This window comes from Mirounga leonina, unplaced genomic scaffold (assembly GCF_011800145.1).
Source record: "Mirounga leonina isolate KUSES-001 unplaced genomic scaffold, KU_Mleo_1.0 Mir_151, whole genome shotgun sequence".
Classification (NCBI taxonomy): Eukaryota; Metazoa; Chordata; class Mammalia; order Carnivora; family Phocidae; genus Mirounga; species Mirounga leonina.
In genome coordinates, this window is record NW_023270377.1 from 57,099,314 (window position 1) to 57,125,029 (window position 25,716).

General features: G+C 37.4%; 1 protein-coding gene across 1 annotated transcript in view; it reads left to right on the top strand.

Moving 5' to 3' along the window:
* The window catches only part of OLA1 (Obg like ATPase 1), a 187,409-nt gene that overhangs the window by 7,733 nt on the left and 153,960 nt on the right, over positions 1-25,716 (top strand). The window contains exons 3-4 of the mRNA XM_035007737.1: positions 8,251-8,394; positions 12,731-12,858. Coding sequence (XP_034863628.1) covers positions 8,251-8,394; positions 12,731-12,858 — 272 coding nt within the window. The remainder of the gene's footprint in view (positions 1-8,250; positions 8,395-12,730; positions 12,859-25,716) is intronic.

The window sequence follows — 25,716 nt, forward strand, 5'->3', positions numbered from 1 at the left end:
AAATCTTAAAGAAAAAAAAAAGAAGAGCTCCCCATTTTTCATGTATTTGATTATAATTTGTTTATACCAGGATTGGATTCCTAGTTTATTCTGTTGGTTATAATCTATTACTATTATTACTTATTTTGTTGTTCAAATTGCCCATATTTGGCCATCGAGAACCTTCCTGTTCACTCATATTCCTTTTGTTAGGTTCTCTATATTTTGAGTACTTTCTACTTTTTTGTACCACAGTATGTTCCAGGCTATTTGTACTTTTCTCTGCTCCAGCCTTGGAATACACAAAATTTTGTGTATACATAGGTTTTCATCTCTTGTATACTTAGCAGTGAAACTTCTGCCTTGTATGGTGACCTTATGTTTAACTCTTTGAGGAACTGCATAACTGTTTTTCAAAGCAACTGTGCTATTTTATATTCCCACCAACAGTGTATGTGAGTTCCAGTTTCTCTACCTTCCCACCAATACTTGTTACTATCTTTTTTATTATAGCCAAGGTGTGAAGTATATCTTATTGTGGTTTTGAATTGCATTTCCTTGATGCCTAATAATATTGAGCATATTTTCATGTGGTTGTTATACATTCATTTTTTAAAGATTTTCACAGGGGGGAATTCCATGGACAGTTTTTCTTTTTGCATTTTGAAGTTACCTTCCATTTTCTTCTAGCTTTCCAATGAGAAAACTATTGTCATTCTTAATCTTGGTTTCTCTGTACATAATGTCTTGTTTTTTCCTTTAGTTGCTTTTAAAATTTTCTCTACTACTGGTGTTCAGCAATTTGATTATCGTGTGCTTTGGTGTGATTTTCCTTATGCTACTTTTGCTTGGTGTTTGTTGAGATTTTAGGTTTGTGAGTTTATGATATTCATTAAATTTGTAACATATTTGGCCAGTATTTCTTCAAATGCTCCCATCCCCTCTTCCCCTTCCTCTCCTTTTGGGACTCTTATTTTAAGTGGGTTAGTTATCTAGATAGTATTCCACTGAGGCTCTGGTTTTTTTCCTCCAATCTTTTTTTTTTCCACTATGCTTCATTTGGTAGTTTCTGTTGCTCTGTCTTCATGTTCCTTGATCTTTTTTTCTGCAGTGTCTAATCGGGAGCTAATCATATTCAGTGTGTTTTTCAATTTCATTTTATTTCAAATGTATTTTCCTACAATAGTTCTGTCTGCATAGTTTTCATATCTTTCATTTCACTCCTCATTGTCTTCATATTTCCCTTTATGTCCTTCAGAAAATTCTAAAAAAATGTGTAACATTTACTTTAGGGCCTTATCTGCTAATTCTGTTATCTCTATCATTACCTGATTTGTTTGTATTTATTGGCTTTTATCCTGATTTTGGTCTATATTTACCTTCTTTGCATGCCTTGTGGTTTTTGTGGGATTCCAGACATTGGATTTTATGTTGAGTGCTGCATTTTATAGTATTCCTTTAAAGAGTGTTCAACTATGTTCTGGCATTTAGTTATTTGTGTATCATTTTGATTATTTTGAGGTTTGCTATTATGTTTTCTTATGATGAATTCATAATAGTTTTTGCTCTGGTGTTACTTTAGCCCTCATATAAGATTCGACTTTTTTGAGAACTCTGCCCAAGTTCCCTTATATTGTATGATCTCTCTACTCTGGCTGGTAGGACTGTGAACTATTCCAAGCTCTGTGTGAGCCTGAGAATTGTTCACTCTCTTGCTTTTGAGTGGCCCCCCCCACCCCCGGCCTTTTGGAGACTGAATTAACTCATGTACAAATCATTACAAGTGCCATTCTACTTTTTTCCATGTTTTAGATGTTTGTTTTATAAATGGTTAATTTGGAATGCTGTGGGATTTGCATTGGCATCCTGACTTCCCAATACATATTGTAATTTTGCATAAGGTTTTAGATAAGACATCTTTTCGGTCAGGTTTACTTATTACAGTAAAACATGTAATTTCAAAATATTTAGGTCCTAAATGGAGAGAGGCATTCATTAAGTCTAGTCACTTTTTTCTTTTTAATGCTATCATTGCTGAAATAATATTTATGTAAGCCCATTCTTTCATAAGAAAAATTCTTACAATTTTGAATCTTTCTCCTATTTTGAAGCTTTTTAAAAAAATACTTTATTTATTTTATTTGACACAGAGAGAGAGCACAAGCAGGGGGAGCAGCAGGCAGAGGGAGAAGCAGGCTTCCCGCTGAGCAGGGAGCCAGATGTTGGGCTCGATCCCAGGACTCTGGGATCATGACTGAGCCGAAGGCAGACGCTTAACCCACTTAGCCACCCAGGTGCCCTCCTATTTTGAAGCTTTAATAATAACCTTAAGGGATCTAAATATGTCTGTGTTTGTATGTGTGTATGTGTGTAAAATTCTCACAAAAAGTCTTATGGGTTTTAACACTCTAGACATAGGCCAAAACTTTTAAATTCACAAGGCTTTCCTTTAATAGATTTGAATAGATTAAAATGTCTTAACTCGCCACTGAAGCCTATAGTAATAATCCTTAGAAATTTTTCCTTTTTCTTGTTCCTTATTTCATTTTACTTTTTTGTATTTATAACTCTTGGAAGGTACAAATGACTTAGACTTTATGAAATTTAAAATCCATGACCAAGATGAGATATTTTATATAAGTAGAGATTTGTCTTCCAAGTTTAGTTTGGCTGTACGTAAGACATTTTTCAGTCTAAGAGATAATGGGACTTTCTTTTGCTATCTTTTTCTCTATGTTTTAAGGGATAACTTTTTCCCTTTAGTATAAAACATTTTTGTTAAGGTAGACAGTCAAAAATACTATCTTAGTGATAGCCATAAATTTGAAAACAAGTCCATAAATCCTCTCTGGCCTTTTTATATTGTAATTAGTATGACTGTAATAATAACAATGAGCAATTTTTAAACTACAATATAAAAAAAAATTTTTGTCCCTACCAAAAAGGCGCAAGTGTTCTATATATGTTTGGATTAATTAACATATTTACATTTTACTTTAAGTACCTTTATTGTAATATTATTTTGTAATATTTTCGTTGTAGATATAAAATATTTTAGTTAAATTTTAGATAAATAAGGACTGATGGGTTATTCTGGCAACCAGTTTATTTTTTTGTGTGGAGGGAAGTAAAGGTACAGGGGAGTGGGCCAATTTATGTCACCATTTACTTAAGCACATTTTGTAGTTTTCCCTTTTGGGAGAAATATCCTCAGGTGAAAACTGGCCATGTTCTTGAGGTCTAAGACTCCCCTGGAGGCTTTGCTGGGTTCTCTGCCCTCCAGCATTAGCTTTCCATGAGTGTAACGCCTGGATTCTTGGCCTCCTTCCTCTGTCTTGAATGGGCAAATGTTCCCAGGGTCAAAGTGGTCACAGATCACTTCTTTGACATTTTTTTCCATTTCCAGATTTCTAGCCTCTTCAAATAGATGTTTTCGTATTGTGCATTTACATGGCTTTTCTAGTTCTGGGTAAGAGTTCTAGTATGCTGTGAGTGTGCATCTCACCCAGAAACAGAATTTCTGCCTTCTCCCAATTGACTTTTTGAAGAAATCTGGTTGTTTGTCTTATAGAATTTTCCAAAGTCTGAATTTTGTTGATTGCTTCTCTGTGGTGTCATTTAATATATTCTTCTTTCCTATTTCCTATAAAGTGGTGGTAATATCCAAAGGCTTGTTTAGATTAGTATCAGATAATTTTTGATCAGATAATTTTTATGTTAATACTTGAAAGATGTTGTATATACTTCTTTTCTTCTGTTAGGAGGCACTCTATTTCTTGTGTTTTTTTTTTCTTTTTCTTTTTGCAGTATTAACTGTCATTGGTGATCATTACCCAGATCCATTAATTTCTTAGGGGTTGCAAAATGGTAGTATTCTAAATTTCTTATTCTTTCCTCATTTATTGGCTAGAATATGCCCGTAAGATAATCTCCTCTTAATCAAGTATTTGTTACTCTAAAAGTACAGTTCATATAGGAAATAAGTGCTTTACTTAATCTTCAAAAGAATCAATCACCCTAGCATCCTTAAAAGGTGGCCAGAGAGGGCTTCTTTTGGTTTGGTTTTGTTGCGGATTATTGACAACTCGTGGATAAAAAGTTATTTGATTTGGGCGCCTGGGTGGCTCGGTTGTTAAGCGTCTGCCTTCGGCTCAGGTGATGATCCCAGGGTCCTGGGATCGAGTCCCACATCGGGCTCCCTGCTTGGCAGGAAGCCTGCTTCTCCCTCTCCCACTCCCCCTGCTTGTGTTCCTGCTCTCGCTCTCTCTCTCTCTGTCAAATAAATAAATAAAATCTTTAAAAAAAAAAAGTTATTTGATTTGTTACAGTTATCATTAGCTGTTCTTATTGATGCCCAGATTGATCTATTTTTGGCTATTCAAGTTGGCTTTAGAGTCCTTTTTTTTTTTTTTTAAAGATTTATTTATTTATTTGAGAGAGCGAGAATGAGAGAGAGTACATGAGAGGGGGGAGGGTCAGAGGGAGAAGCAGGCTCCTCGCTGAGCAGGGAGCCTGACGTGGGACTCGATCCCGGGACTCCAGGATCATGACCCGAGCCGAAGGCAGTTGCTTAACCAACTGAGCCACCCAGGCGCCCTAGAGTCCTTTTGATAAGACTTTGTGATCTTTCATAGCTTCCTTCTTTTCTGTGGGAAAAATTGAGACTTATCTTCACATTTCTGGTCCCAGACCTAGAACTAGCCATTTCTCCAAGGAGTCCTGGTTATTTCTTTTTTATTCATTTATTTGAGAGAGAGAGAGAGAGAGAGAGAGAGATAGCGAGAGAGCATGAGCGGGAGGCAGGTAGAGGGAGAGGGAGAAGCTGGGCTGAATGCGGGGCTCCATCCCAGGACCCTGAGATCATGACCTGAGGCGAAGGCAGACGCTTAACTGACTGAGCCACCCAGGTGCCCAGTCCTGGTTATTTTTAAAGGACACGGTATTTAAAGATCATAATCTGAATGTGAGTTCTCTTTTTAAAAAATTATCTGCCTTATTATATATGTTAATTTTAAAAATTGTATTGAGCTTCAGAATCTTTTTGAAAGTAGGTGGACTAGAACTTTATAAATACACAGAAGAACTTTATAAATATACAGATTATTTTAAATTAAGTACTGTGACACTTAACAGGATTGAAATTAAAAGCTAGCTTTATAGAAAGCAGTGATTTCGGTGCACCTGACTGGCCTATTGGAAGAGCATGTGACTCTTGATCTCGGTGTTGTGAATTTGAGCCCTACATTGGGTATAGAGATTACTTTAAAATAAAACCTTAAAAAAAAAAAGAAAGTAGTGATTTCTTTTTAATTTTCATTCCTAGAATTCTGGGATTGTTACCAGACTCTGAGAGATTGCCAGTATAAATTCTACAACAGTCAATATTACTTAGTGAGTTGTTAGCTGAGTCAGAATGCAGCGTTGGTCCAAAACATGACTTTACATATGCAACACGTGAGATATTTTCAAAATACTGGTACTTACACCAGGTCTGGAAAGAGGCCTGGTAATGCACGTCTTTACGTTCTTAGCTAATTATGTTACAGGCAGGCATTTAAAAGCTACTGATTTGGCTAATGGTGCTCTAAGTAACCAGTAATGATTCTTGTGGCTATTTAGCAAGCGTTTCTTCTTTATTAAAAAATGTTTAGTCTGAATGTGATATAAGAATAATATTTAAAGACCTATAGGCAGGTACAAGTTAAACCTGTCTTGTTGCCGAAATATACTTCTCACCAGTAGTATTTAAATAAGCCTTGAGGGCGCCTGGGTGGCTCAGTTGGTTAAGCGACTGCCTTCCGCTCAGGTCATGATCCTGGAGTCCCGGGATCGAGTCCCATATCGGGCTCCCTGCTCGGCGGGGAGTCTGCTTCTCCCTCTGACCCTCCTCTCTCTCATGCTCTCTGTCTCTCACTCTCTCTCAAATAAATAAATAAAATCTTTAAAAAAAAAAAAAGCATTTGCTTTAAAAAAAAAAAATAAATAAATAAGCCTTGATTGTTGCCTTTTGTTCATAACTCTCTTTTAGTCTCAGAGTTTTTTGTTTTTGTTTTTTTTTTGTTTTTAAAGATTTTATTTATTTATTTGACAGAGAGAGATACAATGAGAGAGGGAACACAAGCAGAGGGATTGGGAGAGGGAGAAGCAGGCTTCCTGCCGAGCAGGGAGCCCGATGCGGGGCTCGATCCCAGGACCCTGGGACCATGACCCGAGCTGTAGGCAGACACCTAACGACTGAGCCACCCAGGCGCCCCATGCTTTTGTTTTTTTTTTAAAAGGGTTACTTCTTTGGTTAAAAGTTCAATCAGATGAGCTAATTGTAGTATCAATTTCTTCCTATAGGCTTAGGTCACATCTTTTTTTTTTATTTTATATATATATATATATATATATATATTGAAGATTTTATTATTTATTTGACAGAGGGAGATACAGTGAGAGAGGGAACACAAGCAGGGTGAGTGGGAGAGGGAGAAGCCGGCTTCCCACCGAGCAGGGAGCCCGACCCGGGGCTCGATCCCAGGACCCTGGGATCATGACCTGAGCCAAAGGCAGACGCTTAATGACTGAACCACCCGGGCGCCCCAGTAATTTTCATTTTAAGTCCTCATGTATGCTACCGTCCTATTTCTGGAGCAAGAAAATTCACTATAGTGAATTCTCTGCTGTCCGTATTAGTGATGGAATTGGAAAATAGTATAGAATAGATCAACAAACCTTTAAAAATACCATTTTGTTTTGGATTTTGCTCTGATTTTTGACACTGTAATGATCATATTTTAGAAATGTAGCTGGGGTGCCTGGGTGGCTCAGTTGCTTAAGCATCCGACTCTTGATCCCAGCTCAGGTCTTGATCTCAGTGTTGTGAGTTCAAGCCCTGTATTGGGCTCCACACCTAGTGTGGAGTCTACTTAAAAAAAAAAAAAAGAAAAGAAATGTAGCTAGTGTTAATATGAGAGTTGGCATTCTCTGAGCATGTATTACCTGGTAAGAATCAGATAATTAGAACATTAGAGACAATTTATTATTATTTTAAATATTTTATTTATTTATTTATTTATTTGAGAGAGAGAGACCAAGATAGTGAGAGAGAGCACAAGTAGGGAGGAGAGAGGGACACCTGGGTGGCCCAGTCGGTTAAGCGTCTGCCTTCGGCTCAGGTCATGACCCCTGGGTCCTGGGATCGAGTCCTACATTGGGCTCCTTGCTCACCAGGGAGCCTTCTTCTCCTTCTGCCTACAGCTCCCCCTGCTTGTGCTCTTTCTCTCTCTCTGACAAATAAATAAAATCTTAAAAAAAAAAAAAAGTAGGGAGGAGAGGAAGAAGCAGCCTCCCTGCTGAACAGGGAGCCAGACTCGGGGCTTGATCCCAGAACCCTGGGATCATGACCTGAGCTGAAGGCAGATACTTAACCAACTGAGCCACTCAGGTGCCTCGACAATTTATTATTAATAGATCTTATTTTTTTTTAAGATTTTATTTATTTATTTGACAGAGACAGAGATAGCGAGAGCAGGAACACAAGCAGGGGGAGTGGGAGAGAGAGAAACAGGCTTCCTGCCGGGCAGGGAGCCTGATGTGGGACTCAATCCCAGGACCCTGGGATCATGACCTGAGCCGAAGGCAGACGCTTAACGACTGAGCCAACCAGGCGCCTAATAGATCTTTTTCTTAATTTATTATATCTTGAAGAATTCACATTTTGATTTTTCATAATTCACAGTTCATAACTCTAGATTTAACAATGTATTATTAACAATTAGTAGGGGTCTGAGCTCCAGCTTCCCATTTCCTATTATATAATTGGCATCTGTTTCCCAATTTAGAATGCTTGGGCCATGATTGACCTAGCTAGATGCACACCTCTCTACATTTATGCTGGAGAAGATTATATTAGATATAGGTGAAGTGGTACTGGTACTACCAGGTACTTTAGGAATAAAATACTTTTTATAGTGTGTGAAACTAGTTATTACTTATAACAAAGATTCTTTGGGAAAGTGCTTTTCAAGTTTCAAATAGACTGAGATAGGAACATAAACTGATTATAAATCATGAGCTGCATTGTTGTAAATTTCATTCTTTTCTGTTGGTAAAAAAACCTCATTTCTGTTAGTAAATTTCATTCATTCCTGTTATTCTCCACCTTCCCTTCCCAGATTGGTTTTATAATTATCATGGATCTTATTTGAGCATTGACATGAAAATGAGGTTAAGTTTTTCTCAATGTTAACCCTAAGAATTGATTGAAATTGTTTTTGTTTATTTTAGGAAATCTACCTTCTTCAATGTATTAACCAATAGTCAGGCTTCAGCAGAAAACTTCCCATTCTGCACTATTGATCCTAATGAGAGCAGAGTACCTGTGCCAGATGAAAGGTTTGACTTTCTTTGCCAGTACCACAAACCAGCAAGGTAAGAAAATCTTTATGCCATTGTTTATTTGTTGACCCTATATAGGCTGAGTAAAAATATGTAAGTAATATATTTAAAATCATATAGGGGGTGCCTGCCTGGCTCATTTGGTAGAAGATGTGTCTGCTGATCTCGAGGTTGTGAGTTTGAGCCCCATGTGTGGCGTAGTTTACTTAAAAGAAAAATACAGAAGTGTTTTTTTCTCCAACATGAATGTATTATGGGTGATTATAATGTAGAGAGCACAGAGAAAGGTGAGAAAGGATACATCTGGCTGTTAACATTGCAGTTATTTTTTGGGGGGGGAATATGAAGTAGAGGGAGTAAGTGGCCTGTATTTATGATTCCATTCATGTAAAATTATACATATACATGTATATTCATGGGAAAATGTATGAAACTGACGATTATCTTCCGGTAGTGGAATTTTAGGTGACTTTTACTTTCTTTTCATTTATTATTATTATTTTTTTGATTTTTACTTTCTTGTGTTGATATTGTTTGAAGTTTTTGTAACAAACGTATTATATATATCTTTAATTAGAAAAAATAAAATAATACAGGTTCAGGTTCATTGTAGGAAGTTCAGACAGTATGGAAATGTATAAAGAGCAGAGTAAAAATCACCTATACTTCTCCCTTGATATCACAGATATAAATACTTTGGAGGTATAACCTTCCATACTTTTCCCTGAAGGTATACACACATACTTACAAAAATAGAATATATTCTTACTTGGGATATTACTAATATTTTTCTAGATTAAAAAATACAGATTTAAATAATAATTTTTTTAAAAGATTATTTATTTATTTATTTATTAGAGAGTGAGCAGGAGAGAAACAGCATGAGAGGGGAGAGGGTCAGAGGGAGAAGCAGGCTCCCTGCTGAGCTGGGAGCCCGATGTGGGACTCGATTCCAGGACCCTGGGATCATGACCTGAGCTGAAGGCAGTCGCTTAACCAACTGAGCCACCCAGGCGCCCTAAATAATAATTTCTAATATAACTTTGTTTAATACTATATTATATGAATGTATAGTTTATTTCCCTATTACTGAGAATTTAGTTTGCCTTTAGTTTCTCACCATTTGAAATGTGCTGATAAATCCCAAGTTTCTGCCTCTATTCCTGAACTCTGCTGATCTACAGACATATCTAATTACCTTCTTTTTTTTTTTTTTTAAGATTTTATTTATTTGCGAGAGAGAGAATGAGAGACCGAGAGCATGAGAGGGAGGAGGGTCAGAGGGAGAAGCAGACTCCCTGCCGAGCAGGGAGCCCGATGCGGGACTCGATCCCGGGACTCCGGGATCATGACCTGAGCCGAAGGCAGTCGCTTAACCAACTGAGCCACCCAGGCGCCCCTCTAATTACCTTCTTGACATTGACACCTGGATGACTAAATAGGTGCCTCAGACTTGACATGTCCAAAATGGACCTCTTCATTTCACTCTGCCTTGTGCCAAATTTGTTCTTCAGGACTTTTATAATTCAATAAATAGCACTATTATTTCCTCAGTTGCTTAAGTCAAAGTCCAAGATTTATCCTTGGTTCCTCTCTTTCCTCACCCCTACATCCAATCTATCAACAATTCTTAAGAGTTCTTTTTTTTTTTTTCTTAAAGATTTTATTTATTTGTCAGAGAGAGAGAAAAAGAGCACAAGCAGGGGGAGTGGCAGGCAGAGGGAGAAGCAGGCTCCCTGCTGAGCAAGGAGCCTGATGCGGGACTTGATCCCAGGACTCTGGGATCATGACCTGAGCCAAATGCAGATGCTTTCATCCATTAGTTTGAGCATCCACTGATTTTTTTTAATGAATTAATTATTACAGTGATGATTGCCACATGGTGATTTTATAATTCCCTCATTTCTTCTTACTATTTGTTGGCCGCCTACTGTAAGGAAGAGCTTTCTTGTCTTCATTTATTCACTCATGTATTCATTCATGGAAGGGTTACTCAATTGGTTACAATATGTCAGTGATTGGACATGGTTCAAATTATATTCCTGAAATTGGCTCTTCAAACTGGCTTCTGTTTTCTTTTGGAAACCTTTTTTATTTTTAAATAATTTCAAATTTATATAAAAGATGCAAAATTCCCCACAGAATGCTTGTGTACCCTTCACCCAAATTTCTTTGAACCTTTGAGAATGAGTTGCAGACATGATGGCACACTGCACTTAAATTCTTAAATTTGTATTTACTAAATACAGACATATTTGCTCCCCCTTTTTTAAGATTTTATTTATTTGAGAGAGTGAGAGAGAGTGCATGAGCACGGGGAGGGGCAGAGGGAGAGGGAGAAGAGGGAGCTTCTCAGTGGGGAGCCCGATGCAGGGCCCAGGACCCTGGGCTCATGACCTGAGCTGGAACCAAAAGTCAGACCCTTAACTGACTGAACCACCCAGGTGCCCCCAGACATTCTCTTACGTTACCACAGTAAACCACCAAAATCAGTACATTAACACTGATCCAGTGTTACCATCTAATTCATAGATTCCATTTGGTTTTCTCCAGTTGTCCCATTAATGTGCTTATTTGTTCAGTTCCTTTATATGTCGCCAATCTCTTGACGCCTTTGTCTTGTTGGCTGATTTGGACACTGCTGGTTTGGTCCTTGGTCCTCTCCTGCCGAGATGCCTTGTACAGGCCCCAGCTGCTATTGTGCTATCTTTTCTCCCCACTCCTACTCTTTAGATGTGGGCCCTTGTCACTGCTAGACTGTGTGGTCATGTGACATTGCTGAAATTTTCAGAGACCTCAAGAGAACAACAACAATCATAAAGCTCTTAGACTTCAAATTTGTTGAAATTTTAGGCAGTGAGGGAATTAATTTCTCAAAATTTCCCTTTTCCTTTGCTAGTAAACATTGATTAGATGCTTTTGTGGAAATAAAAATATTGAATGGGAACCCATATTCATTTTTTCTATAACAATTTTGGCCTCTTTGTAGTTAAGCAAATAAAAAAAATTGACAGTAATTTATAGTACAGTTGACCCTTGAACAGCATGGGTTTGAACTGTGCAGTCCCCTTATACACACATTTTTTTCCAGTGCAGTACTATAAATGTATTTTCTCTTCCTTATGATTTTTCTTAATAACATTTTCTTTTCCTAGCTTACTTTATTTTTATATGTAAGAATACAGTATACAACATATATGCATACATGTTAATCAACTGTTTATGTTATTGGTAAGGCTTCTGGTCAATAGTAAGCTATTAGTAGTTAAGTTTTTTGGGGAGTCAAAAGTTATATGTGGATATTTGACTGCCTGGAGGTTGGCACTCCCTAACCCCTGTGTTATTCAAGGGTCAATTGTCCTTTAATCTCCATATTTACATGGCCAGCTGGTTTTCCTAACTTGGTTTCTAACTTGTGTTAACTATGCCTTTACTTTGAACAAAGCAAAGGGTATTTTGTATATGCCTTTATTTCTGTTGCTGTTGTTAACGACTAGATTATTACCATGCTGATAACCAGTTCACATCATTATATGCATTTTTTGTCTATATAACCTACATGATGATTAAATGCAAATCCAGATATCCTGTGTTTGAATCCCAGTTTTGTTACCACTAGCTGAGTAATCCCCTGAATGTACATAGATTTCTTAATTCCTCTCAGGCTCAATTTCCTCATCTTTAAAGTAGATTTAATAATAGCACTTACCTGATGGAGTTGTTTTGAACTTTGAAATGATACATGTAAATCACTTAGTCCAGTGCCCATCACAAAATATGTTGGCTCATTCTATAATGATTACCTTTTATCAGTATATTCTTAAAATGTTCTCCTTTGCTTTTGTGTCCATATGCATGGGCCAGCAGAACAGTATAGTAAAATTAATGGTACGAATTTTAGTTCTTTGTAGACACAATAAAAACATCTATTCTGCTTTACAGTTTTCCTTCATTTTCCTAGGTAAGAAAGTCCTAAAGTAGTAAAAGATTATTTCTTATTTATTTTTTTTGGTATTTATTTATCAAATCATTCTTTTTTTTTTTTTAAAGATTTTATTTATTTATTTGACAGAGACAGCGAGAGCAGGGACACAAGCAGGGGGAGTGGGAGAGGGAGAAGCAGGCTTCCCGCTGAGCAGGGAGCCCGATGTGGGACTCGATCCCAGGACCCTGGGATCATGACCTGAGCCGAAGGCAGCCGCTTAACGACTGAGCCACCCAGGCGCCCTATCAAATCATTCTTGAGAGTCTTCTAAACATTGTTCTAGAAGGGAAAGGATTACTTTATGTAGAATATTTTCAAAATCGATTTAGCTAATAAACAGGTTCTTAGTACTATTTTATAATAAAACCATCTTTTGTTTTTCAGCAAAATTCCTGCCTTTCTAAATGTAGTGGATATTGCTGGCCTTGTGAAAGGAGCTCACAATGGTCAAGGCTTGGGAAATGCCTTTTTATCTCATATCAGTGCCTGTGATGGAATCTTTCATCTAACACGTAAGTACAGTTGTTTATTTAATTGATTCATTTCATTATAATCAGTGTTTTCTTTCCATTATAGCTCAAATAAAATTAATAATGACTAATAGATTTGCTTTGTTTCACAAGACGAATCATGGATTGGTCTGCTAATTGTGACTTTAATGTTATTTAGTATCATTTCCATACAGGAAGGCTTATTCCATAGCAAATATGTGCTGTATTGATATTCTAAGTGAATTCCATCCCCTGCTCTGGATTGGATCCATTGAGAAGTGTTTCTTTCTCTCTTTCTTTTTTTTTTAGGGGGCAGGGGTTACCTTTAATGCTGCATTTTTTGCCGAATCCCTATGATGCCCTGTCCCTGAGTATCCCTGCCCACCCTCCACCACCCCCCCCACCTTTGGGAAGTGTTTCTATGTGGAAATAATTTTGTGGCTTATAAAGGCATTTGAACTTTTCTTAACTTGTGGAACTTTTCTGTATTGTTGCTTTTCATGTGTTGAGAAGGCAGGATTAATAGAGGAGGGGATTCTGTTATTTCAAAGAAGAGAGAGGCATCCAGGGTACTTACTGAGATGAGAGGGTTAAGGAGAAACTACAGATGAGCTAATCTTTGATGGAGAGAGGGGTATAAAGCAAAGAGGAAAACTGGTAGAACTATGTGTTAGTTTATGTTCTCTTGAGTGCAGAAGTGAGCTAAGAACATAGTAATTCTTTGACAGAAAGGTTCAGGTTAGGTTTAGGTTAAGGTTCAGGTCAAGACCGCACTGCATGGTATTGTAATGAACAAATCAGTGCAAATGAAGGAAATGCAAGTTAGGGGTACAGGCCAGTTGTGGTCTGGTTTAGTGCTTTTGTTTGTTTCGGGTCCACAACTAGATAACTATAGCAATTATAAATGAGCATTTAGAAAATTTTATAGCCATTTGAGGAATTTTTTTGTCACATGAATCTAACAAATTGTGCTAGTATTTCTGTATGTTTTTAAACAATTTTTCATTTTATTTTTTTTTTATAAAGATTTATTTATTTATTTGACAGAGAGAGAGAGAAAGTGCACAGGAGTGGTGGGGAGGGGCAGAGCGAGAGGGAGAAGCAGGCTCCCTGCTAAGCAGGGAGCCCAATGCGGGGCTCCATCCCAGGACCCTGGGATCATGACCTGAGCTGAAGGCAGACGCTTAACTATCTGAGCCACCCAGGTGCCCCCATTTTTATCGTATTTTACAAAAGTCCACCACACATAGTTTGAGAAGGACTGATTTAGGTAACTTCATATTGGGTGGAGGTATGGAGACACCTTCTGGAGGGGTTTGTGGTGCAGGTGAAGAATAGGGTTGGGGTTGGGGTTGGGGGGCCGTGGGGGAGGAATTCAGTTATGTAGAGTAGTGCTACTTAAAGCCCGTGCACTGGGTGCACTGGCGATAGCCTTTGTTTTCCTGACAGCTTGATTTTTTTACTGGTTGTGGTGACTGATGTGAGAGTTTCAAAGAGAAGTGGAATCAAGTGTGACTCCTGGGTTTCTGGACTGGGCCAGTTGAATGAATCTTGATGGCATTCACTGATATGTTAAATGTAGAAGGACCAGCAAGTCTTGGGAGAGACTTAATGAGGCCAGTTTGGTACAATTTTGTTTTGTTTTGCTTTTTGAGAGAGAGTGTGAGAGAGTAGGGGGAGGGGCAGAGAGAGAGAGGGAGAGAATTCCAAACAGTCTCCATAGTCAGCACGGAGCCCGACGTGGGGCTCGATCTCACGACCCTGGGATCATGACCTCAGCTGAAATCAAGTTTTGGATGCTTGGGGCGCCTGGGTGGCCAGTCGGTTAAGTGTCTGCCTTCGGCTCATGTCATGGTCCCAGGGTCCTGGAATCGAGCCCCGCATCAGGCTCTCTTCTCCCTCTCCCACTGCCTGCTGCTTCTCCCTGCCTGTGCTCGCTCGCTCTCTCTGTCAAAAATAAATAAAATCTTAAAAAAAAAAAGAGTTGGATGCTTAACTGACTGAGCCACCCAGGTGCCCCAGTTTGGGACAGTTTTTTGGATTTGTGTACCTGGGACATCCAGGTAAGAGATGTCTATAAGGAAGTAGGATTGATTGAGCAGGTGTGACAGGAGGATGGGGGTGAGAGAATTGAAATTTTGGGGTGAGAAAGATTGAACTGATGGGTGGAATAGAGCTTAACATAGAGTAGGAGGGAACATAACAGAGGACTGAAAAATGGAAGGGTCGTAGATCTAATTACCTGAGGAGGTTCAAGAACAGATATGCTGGGCATAGGGGGAGGGATATTTGACTTAACATTTTCAGAGGTGGAGCAGTTAAGGGTGATGGTAAGATCCTGATAATGGCCTGAAACTAAATGTAATCAAGTCTTTGTTTTGTTATCTGTTGTATAATATTCGTCTGATATGTTTTTCTAACCCTTAGGGGAAAAATGAATTTGGTTAGGAGCATACATACTTTATTGTATTTCATTCAGGCTAAAGCTATTGTGAAGAAAGGAAAAAAAAAATCCATTTAAACTAGATACCCTGGTTTCTTATAGTAATTTGATATCAGAGGTGTTAAATTGTGAAAATATGCATCTTAGAATTGATGAAATATGGTATATATTATTGTATAGTGCACAGAACTCAGAACAAAATACCTTCATAGAATTATAATCAGTAAAAAAGATTTGCAGAGATTAAAAAGATAAAGTGATTACTTTGAAACTGTGAAAATTGGGAATTCTTTAATTTGAAATTATGATATATTTTTGTCTTCAATAATCAGATTACTAAATATGAATGTGAAAGAAGATTTAGCTTTCATATTACTCCTTATTTGAAGATTATATTCTTCAGATACCTTAAAGTCACCAGAAATGCAGTTGACTTATTTATTAATTCTATAGTAAATGCTTTGTGTTTTAGGTGCTGGAAATAGATAGTGGGTAGTAGAATCTAACATTCTCTGGTTTTATGAAGCTTCTAGACTAGTGGTAGAAATAAATATTGAATAATTATATTAATAAATGTGTAATTACATTGTTGGATTTGGACTTTTTTTTTTAACTTACTGGGAATTATTTACTTATTTGCCTATTACAACGTTTGAAACTTGTTTTAATTCTTAAGTTCATCATTTCTTATTTTGGTGAGAAAAAAATCCATTTTCTATGGTTATATTTTTTTAGTTTCTCTATTTTTGTTTTAGACAATTGATATAAAACTACTAAGGAAAGGGACCAGATACCTGGCTGGCTCAGTTGGCAGACCATGCTACTCAATTTTGAGGTTGAGAGTTTGAGCCCCACATTGGGTATAGAGATGACTTAAAAAACAACAACAACAACAACAACAAAAACAACTAGTAAGGAAAGGGACAGTACAGTGATGATGTATCTATTAGTGCCTAGGGCACTTTTAAGCTTTCCATTAGAATATCTGAATGGAGGCACCTGGGTGGCTCAGTCGGTTAAGCGTCTGCCTTCGGCTCAGGTCATAATCCCTGGGTCCTGGGATCAGGTCCCACATTGGGCTCCCTCCTCCGCGGGGAGTCTGCTTCTCCCTCTCCCTCTGCCCCTCCCCCAGCTTGTGCTCTCTATCACTCTGACAAATAAATAAAATATTTAAAAAAAAAGAACATCTGAATGTTAGGAGAGAGACAAAATTATGAATGGGAAACTTTGGTTTATTTTGAATTTTAATTTATTAATGCTATGTTTCTCTCCATTAATTTAATTTTTAAAAATTAACTTTTCCCTCACCTTGTTTACTCTCTTGGTTATTAGACATAATGTAAATATATACATTGCCTCAAAAATTTATTCTTGTTTTAAATATAAATACTTTGACAGGTTTGCTTTGGTTTTAAATCTTTAGTTCACTCTTTCTAATCATTTGACACATTATTTATGGAGCACCTCTTTCAAGTGTGCTAGATGCTGAGGGGTGTAATCGTGAGTAAAAACTCTTGCCCTCATAGAGCTTACAAACCAGTGGAGGAGACAGACATTGAATAAATGGTCATATAAACATAGGATGCCATTCTCTAATTGTGCATAAAGAAGAGAGACAGCATGTGCATGTGAGGGTGTGGTGTTGCCTTGAGGAAATGATGGTTATGCTGGGAGGGAAAGATTGAGTGGGAGCTAATATGTTAGGGGAAGGAGGAAAGAAAGGAGAGATTGATTATTTAGAATAAATGGCTTATTTCAAGGCCCTGCTGCTTTGAAAGGACTATCAGTGTGGCTAGGATGAATGATGTTGAGGAGCGATGGAAAAGAGACAGGGAGGTAATTGGGGATTCACCATGTCCACCATATATAGGCTTACTGGCTTAAATATGAAGAGTTTTAAATGGAGAGTTGGGGTAGGAGGGCAGATTAAGTTGTTCCAGGAGCTACTTGGCAGTTATTCAGTTGAGTTACATTTTTAATGTTTTAAGAAATCAAAATGGAGTTAGGCACCAAGAGTTTGAAATTTCATTGTTAAAAAAATATTATTTTCAAGATACTGGTAATGATTTTCATAGATGTCTGGCATGACAAATGTAGAACACTTCTTTTGTAAAAGAATCTATTCGCATTCTTTCGTTTGCTTACCCCTTAAATAGTGTTTTTTTCTTGTGGGGTTTGTTGCCTAATGTGTAGGTGTTTTAGGTCCTTTCTCCATGAGTCATTAGAATTCTCTTTAAATTTCTTTTTTTGAAAGATTTTGTTTATTTATTAGAGAGGCAGATAGAGAGAGAGAGAGAGAGAGAGCACAAGCAGGGGGAGGGGCAGAGGCAGAGGGAAAAGCAGACTCCCCGCTGAGCAGGGAGCGCGCTGCAATGCACGACTCCATCCCAGGACCCTGAGATCATGACCTGAGCTGAAGGCAGACGCTTAACTGACTGAACCACCCAGGCGCCCCTAGAGTTCTCTTTAAAATTTTATTTTCAGGGGTTTTCTTGTTTGCAAAGTACACTAATAAGGTAATGAGAGATACTAGAAAAAATGGAAGATTATCTTGTTCACATGTACACAGATTTAGAGTTACACTTACCTTTTAAAGTGTGTTTTTAAAGTTACTGAATACTAACCGATAGCTATGGGTTCAGCTAGATAAACAAGAATTTACTCTTTCTGTAAACAAGGGTTACTGAAGCAAAAGTATGTCTTACTGGGACACAAAAATATAAAAATTGCCAGACTTTGCCTGATGGGAAGTATGAGAGCTAATCTTTTTATTCTGGTGAATTTTATAAACAAAGCTTTGTGGGAAGTATTTTTAATAGTACATATGAATCTGTGCTTTTTAAAATTAATTTGAAAACAGAATCAGAGTCTTCACTTACTGCAGGGTGACATTTTTCTTGCTATTTTAAATGCTTAGAAAACTTTAAAAAATGCTTAGAAAACTTTTTCAAAAGAACAGTAATTGAAGAATAATAATTTGTTCATTATGTGAAACTTCTTATGTAGCTTATTGAAGATGCTCCTTTAGTATGTAAGCCAGTTTGTAGAAAATGTAGACCAGTTTTATGTAGGAGGTAGATGTAATGTTAACATTTTTTTCTGTACATAGTAACATGAATTAATCTCAAAATAATTTATGCTAAGTAGAAGAAGCCAGTCCAGAAAAGAACATAAACTATATGATTCCATTTATATAAGATTCTAGAAAATACAAACTAAATATATCAGAAGGCAGATCAGTGGTTGCCTGGGGTCAAGGGGATGGGGAAGGGGAAGGGGTGGGGGAGGGATTAAAAGGGGTGTGAGGAAACTTGGGTGATGGAATGTTCGTAATTCTTGATTGTGGTGATGGTATCACAGGTATATACATATGCTATATCAAATTGTACACTTTATGCACAGTTTATTAAATGTTAATTTCACTCAGTAAAACAAAAAAGAAAAAGGGTGTGGAAAATTAAACAAACAAACAAACAAACAAAAAACCAACAACAACTTCTGTGTCACCTTTCCTTCCAGGGGAGTTTTGATTGGACTGTGTTACCCTGATTGTTTCAGTAGTGTAAGCATTGGAGATGATGTCCTATTTCTAGATTATAATTAGTAGGTTGGTGCACTATTTGTATTGATTTACAAATCAGAATTAAACCTGACATTTTGTGAAGAAACTTGGATTTTGGTGCATTAAAGTGAAATTATTTGGCTCTTTCATATGCTAATTTGATGTACAGAATCTTTTCAGCTGGAGAATTCTTTAAAAATTCTAAACTATTATTATTTATTGGCAAGTTTGTTAGTTTGTTGGGCAAAACATTTTTTTAAAAATTTCATTTGGGGCGCCTGGGTGGCTCAGTTGTTAAGCGTCTGCCTTCGGCTCAGGTCATGATCCCGGGGTCCTGGGATCAAGCCCTGTGTCGGGCTCCCTGCTTGGCGGGAAGCCTGCTTCTCCCTCTCCCACTCCCCCTGCTTGTGTTCCCTCTCTCACTGTGTCTCTCTCTCTGTCAAATAAATAAATAAATAAAATCTTAAAAAAAATAAAAATAAAATATAAATTTCATTTATAAAATTCAGGAGTATGTGTATTTTATTTTTTAAATTATCATATAGTAAAATTGACTTATTTTGGCATACAGTTCTATGAATTTTAGCATATGTATAGATTTGTGTAACGACCAGCACACAGGGTGCAGAACACTTCACCCCCCAAAAAGTCCCTTATGCTATCCCTTTATAGTCACACTCTTGCCACTCTGAAGCCTGACAACTATTGATCTGTTCTCCATCACTTGAGTTTTGTCTTTTTGAGAATACTGTATCAGTGAAATAATAGCAATGTGTATTGTTTTGTTTCATTTTGAAAAAAGTTTACAGATGAAAGCTAATGCTTTATTAGCATATCCTCTGGGTCCATCCATTAGTCAGGTTTCTGGAACCTAGGAGGGGCTGAAATTAATCCAGAGGGGGTTGGTTTTCTGTTTTCTGTTTTTTACTTTTTCAGTTTTCTTTAATCTCATTCTTTCTATTCTTTTATGGATCTTTTTTTTTTTTTAAGATTTTTTTATTTATTTATCTGAGACAGAGAGAATGAGAGAGACAGAGAGCACATGAGAGGGAAGAGGGTCAGAGGGGGAAGCAGACTCCCTGCCGAGCAGGGAGCCCGATGCGGGACTCGATCCCGGGACTCCAGGATCATGACCTGAGCCGAAGGCAGTCGCTTAACCAACTGAGCCACCCAGGTGCCCCATATGGATCTTTTAAGTGTTTTTAAATAACATAGTGTTTCTTTTACTCTTGATGTTTTGGGAAATACTCTTTTTTTCTTTAAAAACAAAAACAAAATTCTTAACAAAGTTTTGCCTTAAACCAGACTAAGTCTTGAGCTAATGGGCAGAACTGCCTATCTCTAAAATACAGGGTGTTATGAAATACAGGGTGTTATGAAAATAGTGAGAATCCTGTGTTTGTTGAACTCTTCTATCTAAGAGCTCTAACTGCAAAGGATGAGGAACGTGGGGGGCTTTTGGTACACAGTGTAGCTCCAGACACTTGACTTCAAGGAAAAGTTTTTAGCATCTCATGGTTTACTTTATTCTGTATTTCCAGCAGTGTGCAGTCCCCAGTTTGAGAAGCAGGATTGTAGGTTATGATATAAATACCCCAGACCTACCAAAAGGCCTATCTGACCAAACAACTAGGTCCAACTTAATTTTTTTTTAAGATTTATTTATTTTAGGGGAGGGAGAGTCTTTTTTTTTTTTTTTTTTTAAGATTTTATTTATTTGACAGAGAGAGACAGCAAGAGAGGGAACACAAGCAGGGGGAGTGGGAGAGGGAGAAGCAGGCTCCCCGCTGAGCAGGGAGCCCAACGCAGGGCTCAGTCCCAGGACCCTGGGATCATGACCCGAGCCAAAGGCAGACGCCTAACAACTGAGCCACCCAGGCACCCACCCAGGCACCCTAGGGGATGGAGAGTCTTAAGCAGATTCCATGCTGAGCATGGAGCCCAATGCGGGGCTCTATCTCATGACCCTAAGATCATAACCTGAGCTGAAACCAAGAGTCCGATGCTTAACCAACTGTGTTACCCAGGTGCCTCAGGTAGGTCCAACTTAAAATAATAATGAATAGCTTTATAGCACTTTGTTTATTTAGTGCTTTTTAAATTGTTAGGTCTTGATCATCAAAGATTCCAGTGAGATGTGTATGCCTTATTGTCATCCTCATTTGAAAATGAGAAAACCAAAGCTTAGGTTAAAATGATTTGCTTAAGTCACATAATTGAAAGTTGTCAGTCCCTGTGATTAAACCAACTTTGTTTGGCATCAGTCCTTCCTACCACACCCTTTCTGTCTTGACCATAGCATTAACTCCAATTCTGTGTTGTCCAACCTCTGGAAGAAATAGATGTTTGAGGGAAAACTTTAACAGTATATAGAAAAAGTACCTGATTTTCTAAGGATTAAACATAGCTTTTATGTATATATGTGTGTATGTATTTTTTTAAAAGATTTTATTTATTTGACACAGGGAGAGAGCACAAGCAGGGGGAGAGAAGCAGGCACCCCAATATATATATATATATATATATATTTTTTTTTTTTTTAAATAAGGTTTTTATTTTAATTCCAGTATAGTTAACTTACAGTATTAGATTAGCTTCAGGTGTACAATATAGTGATTCAACAATTCCATACATCCCCCAGTGCTCATCATAAGTGTCCTCCTTAGGGGCGCCTGGGGGCTCAGTCTGTTAAGTGCCTTTGGCTCAGGTCATGATCCCAGGTCCTGGGATTGAGCCCCACATTGGGCTCCCTGCTCAGTGGGGAGCCTGCTTCTCCCTCTCTCTCTGCCTGTCGCTCCCCCTGTTTGTGCTCTCTCTCTCTCTGTCAAATATATAAAATCTTTAAAAACAAACAAGTGTCCTCCTTAATGCCCATCACCTATTTCATCTATCCCCCCCTCCACCTCCCCTCTGGTAACCATCAGTTTGTTCTCTATCATTATATCATTAACTACATCAAAAACGAATGATGTAATGTATGGTGATTAACATAACATAATAATAAAAAAAGAGTCTCTTGGTTTGTCTCTTGTTTTTCCTTTGTTCATTTGTTTGTTGAATCCCACATATGAGTGAAATCATATGGTCTTTGTCTTCCTCTGACTGACTTATTTCACTTAGCATTATATTCTCTAGCTCCATCTGTGTTTGCAAAAGACTGAGTAATATTCCTTTATAAAGGTAGCTTTTACTCTTGAAGCCTGTGCCGGAGCTCCATGGAGTAGGAGCTGGACTCGGATTAGATTACAATGTTTGCATGCTTCTGTAACCTATCTAGATAGAATATATTGTTTCTAGTCATTTGTGTTGCTGAATGAAATACATAGGGTTTGATGACTCTGTCAAGAAGAAAGTCAGTAGAGGATTTTGATGGATTCACTGCATTAGATTTCTTGTCTCTTGCATTTAGAATGTACCTTTCTCAATTTGCTTTACCTGTGTTCACAAAACAAGATACTGGGTCTTTAAAAACTCATACTAGTACTTAAAAATAGTTTCCTGTAAAACCATCTGTCAGCTCTATTGATAGGGGAAAATACGTGTACATTTGTTTGTTAAATGTAATATAAACTGCTCGGGTTAAATTTATGAACAAGTACTTTTATAATGTAAAAAAAAACCCTCTTAACTTGAAAAGTGTTATTAATACATGCTGATAAAGCAAAACCTTTTTAAACAGAATTTTTAATAGAATTAAGGTTAACTTGAAGAGTTAGTTTTCCCTGAAAACCGAGATGGAGGGAGGAGGATTAAATGTGAGGTAAGAAAAAGGTTTTTACAAATTTAATGCATAAATTACCAGGTGAGGGAACCAAAGCATAACACATTATGATGACACATTAATATAAGTAATTTGCTTAATAAGTGACATTTTAACAAGTGAGATGAATCATTTAGAAGATTTTAAAGTAAACTTCGGGAATAGCTATTGCAAAAACTTGTTGACAAATTTAGGCAAATCTTAATTAGATTACTTTATGAAAGCCCTTTTATTGTCTTTTCAATTACTTCTTCACTGCCAAAGTAGTCGAATGTATCTAAGACATAGTATCAGTTTTGAATGTTTTGTTGCAGGTTGGAAAAAAATTCCCGCCAGGTATCATTTCGGCGGCTCAGGGAATGAGTGTGATGGGTTGTATGTGGGGGAAGGGGAGCACAGCTTGGTAGACTGTTCTTGTGCTGCTGTCTGTCCTCTCTTGAGTATAGGGTTTACATGGAAGTGGAGTTGGTAAGAGCTTGAAGTTCATAATTTCGGTAAGCAAAGTTGTGCTTCCAAAATACCTAGCACTCATTTTATGCCTGAAAATAAGGTGCTGTTTATTGTGCTGGAATTTCCAGAATGTTGGATATATGTTAAACATAACTAAAAAAAAATTAATACATGTTTTTAGGTTTTTTGCCTCTTTGTATGGCCTATGCTCTTCCAGCTATTGAACAAAACAAACTAGTAGTTAACTTTAAAGGATTTCTTTTTTTAACTTTCTGTGCTTGTGTTGCTTGAATGAACATTCCATACTGACCCAAAGAATGCCACAAAATTGAATTTCAGTTGAATTAATTCCCTACAAAAATACTTGCAATTTTTTAGTGCAATTTAATTATTTTTATGACATCACAGAGGATAAACTTTATGTGAGATATGAATATCAGAGGCTAATTTAATTACCTTCAACACAGAAACCTTACCTCTTATGTTCTTACGTATTTTATATATAATATCCTTCCATGAAAGGATAAAGGGTTATAATTGAAATTAGGGGAAAAAGTATTTATCTCTGAGATTTTGTTATGGATCACAGTTTGAGAAACGCTAACCAAAACTAAAGTCTAACCGTTTTTATTTTAACAAAGATGCAGTATTCTAAGCCCTGTACAAATATTAACTCATTTATTCCTCTTAACACCTCTGTAAGAATAGGTACTGTTATCCTCATTTTGTAAATGAGGAATCCAAAGAGTAGAGGAGTTACATGGCTAGTAACAGTTAGAAATCAGATTTTATTATTTTTTTCATTTTATAATGAATTTTATTTTTTCCATTTTTAAAATTTAAGTTCAATTAACATATAATGTATTAACGGTTTCAGAGGTAGAGGTCAGTGATTCATCAGTCTTATATAATACCCAGTGCTCATTACATCATGTGCCCTCCTTAATGTGTATCACCCAGTTACCCCATCCCTCTGCTCCCCTCCCCTCCAGCAACCCTCAGTTTGTTTCCTGTGATTAAGAGTCTCTTATGGTTTGTCTCCCTCTTTGATCTCATCTTGTTTTATTTTTTCCTCTCTTCCCCTACCATCCTCTGTTTTGTTTCTTAAATTCCACTTATCAGTGAGATCATATGATAATTGTCTTTCTCTTATTGACTTATTTCGCTCTACTTCCATCCACATCGTTGCAAATGGGAAGATTTCATTTTTTTGTTGGCTGAGCAGTATTCCAAGAAATCAGATTTTAAACTCAGTTCTGGTTACAAAGTCCTTGCTCTGTGTTGGACTAGTCCATTAATCTATGTTGAGAATTATCAATGCAAATAAAGAAGTTTTTTGTTTTTTTTTTAATCATGAAAATTTTTATTAGTCTGTGAGCTCTTGAAACTTTTTGTCTGTGGACCCACTTTGAGAAACACTTGTGTAAATTCCAGAGAAGTTGCATCAAAATTTATCAGTTCTAGGTCAAGCAGTTTTCCTTTTCCTTTTTTTTAAGATTTTATTTATTTGAGGGAGAGAGAGCGAGAGAGCACAAGCAGGGGGGAGGGGCAGAGAGAGGAGGAGAGGGAGAAGCAGACTCCCCACTGAGCAGGGACCCCGATGTGGGCCTTGATCACAAGATCCCAGGGTCATGACCTGAACTGAAGGCGGACAGATGCTTAACTGACTGAGCCACCCAGGCGCCCCAGGTCAAGCAGTTTTTAATGAGACCCAAATTATATAGTAAAAAGGCAGTGGAAAATTATTTATTTTGTAAATTCCTAAAGGATATGGGATGACTTTATTTAGAGAAACAGATTTATATGGCTTGAATCCAGGTATACATGTTACAGACTCTTAACACTTTTAGTAATAAAGATAGCAAAACATATTTCAGAAAGAAGAGAGAGAACACATTCAAATTTACTCTCACATATTCTTCTGGTATTTTCATTTTGGTTTATGATGGGAATAAATAGACAAGTGATCAGTAGCCAGGGTCCTGGCAGTATCTGTAGCAGCTTTCATTAATCTTTTAGATGGTAACTTCTTTTTGGAGGTTGTACGGAGCTTACATGTAACAATTGACTGTGTGACTTAATGCAATGTGTACTTTGTTCGTAACAATCCTGTAGGGGCGGGAATATACCTGTTTTAAGATGAGAATACTGAGGCTTAAAGAGACTAGGAAATTAGGCCATAATTTACATAACTGATGAGCACCAGAGCTATGATTTGAATTCAGGTCTGCTTGAAGTGACGCGGCTGGCAGCGCTTAAAAATCTACAAGCAGTTGGATAGTTATTTTCTTTTCTTTGGTCTGAGTGTCAAATTGTTTTTGAATGTTGGTTATGTTCTTTTTTTTTTTTTTTTAAAGATTTTATTTATTTATTTAATTGACAGGGAGAGAGAGAGAGAGAGAGAGACAGCCTGAGAGGGAAGACAAGCAGGGGGAGTGGGAGAGGAAGAAGCAGGCTTCTGGCTGAGCAGGGAGCCCGATGCGGGGCTCGATCCCAGGACCCAGGGATCATGACCTGAGCTGAAGGCAGTCGCTTAACCAACTGAGCCACCCAGGCGCCCCAGTGTTGGTTATGTTCTAAATAATCATTCTTCTACTTAACTGTCCCCCCACCCCCAAAGTATCTTGAATGTTTGAAACCATGCAGTAATTTTTTCTTGGATTA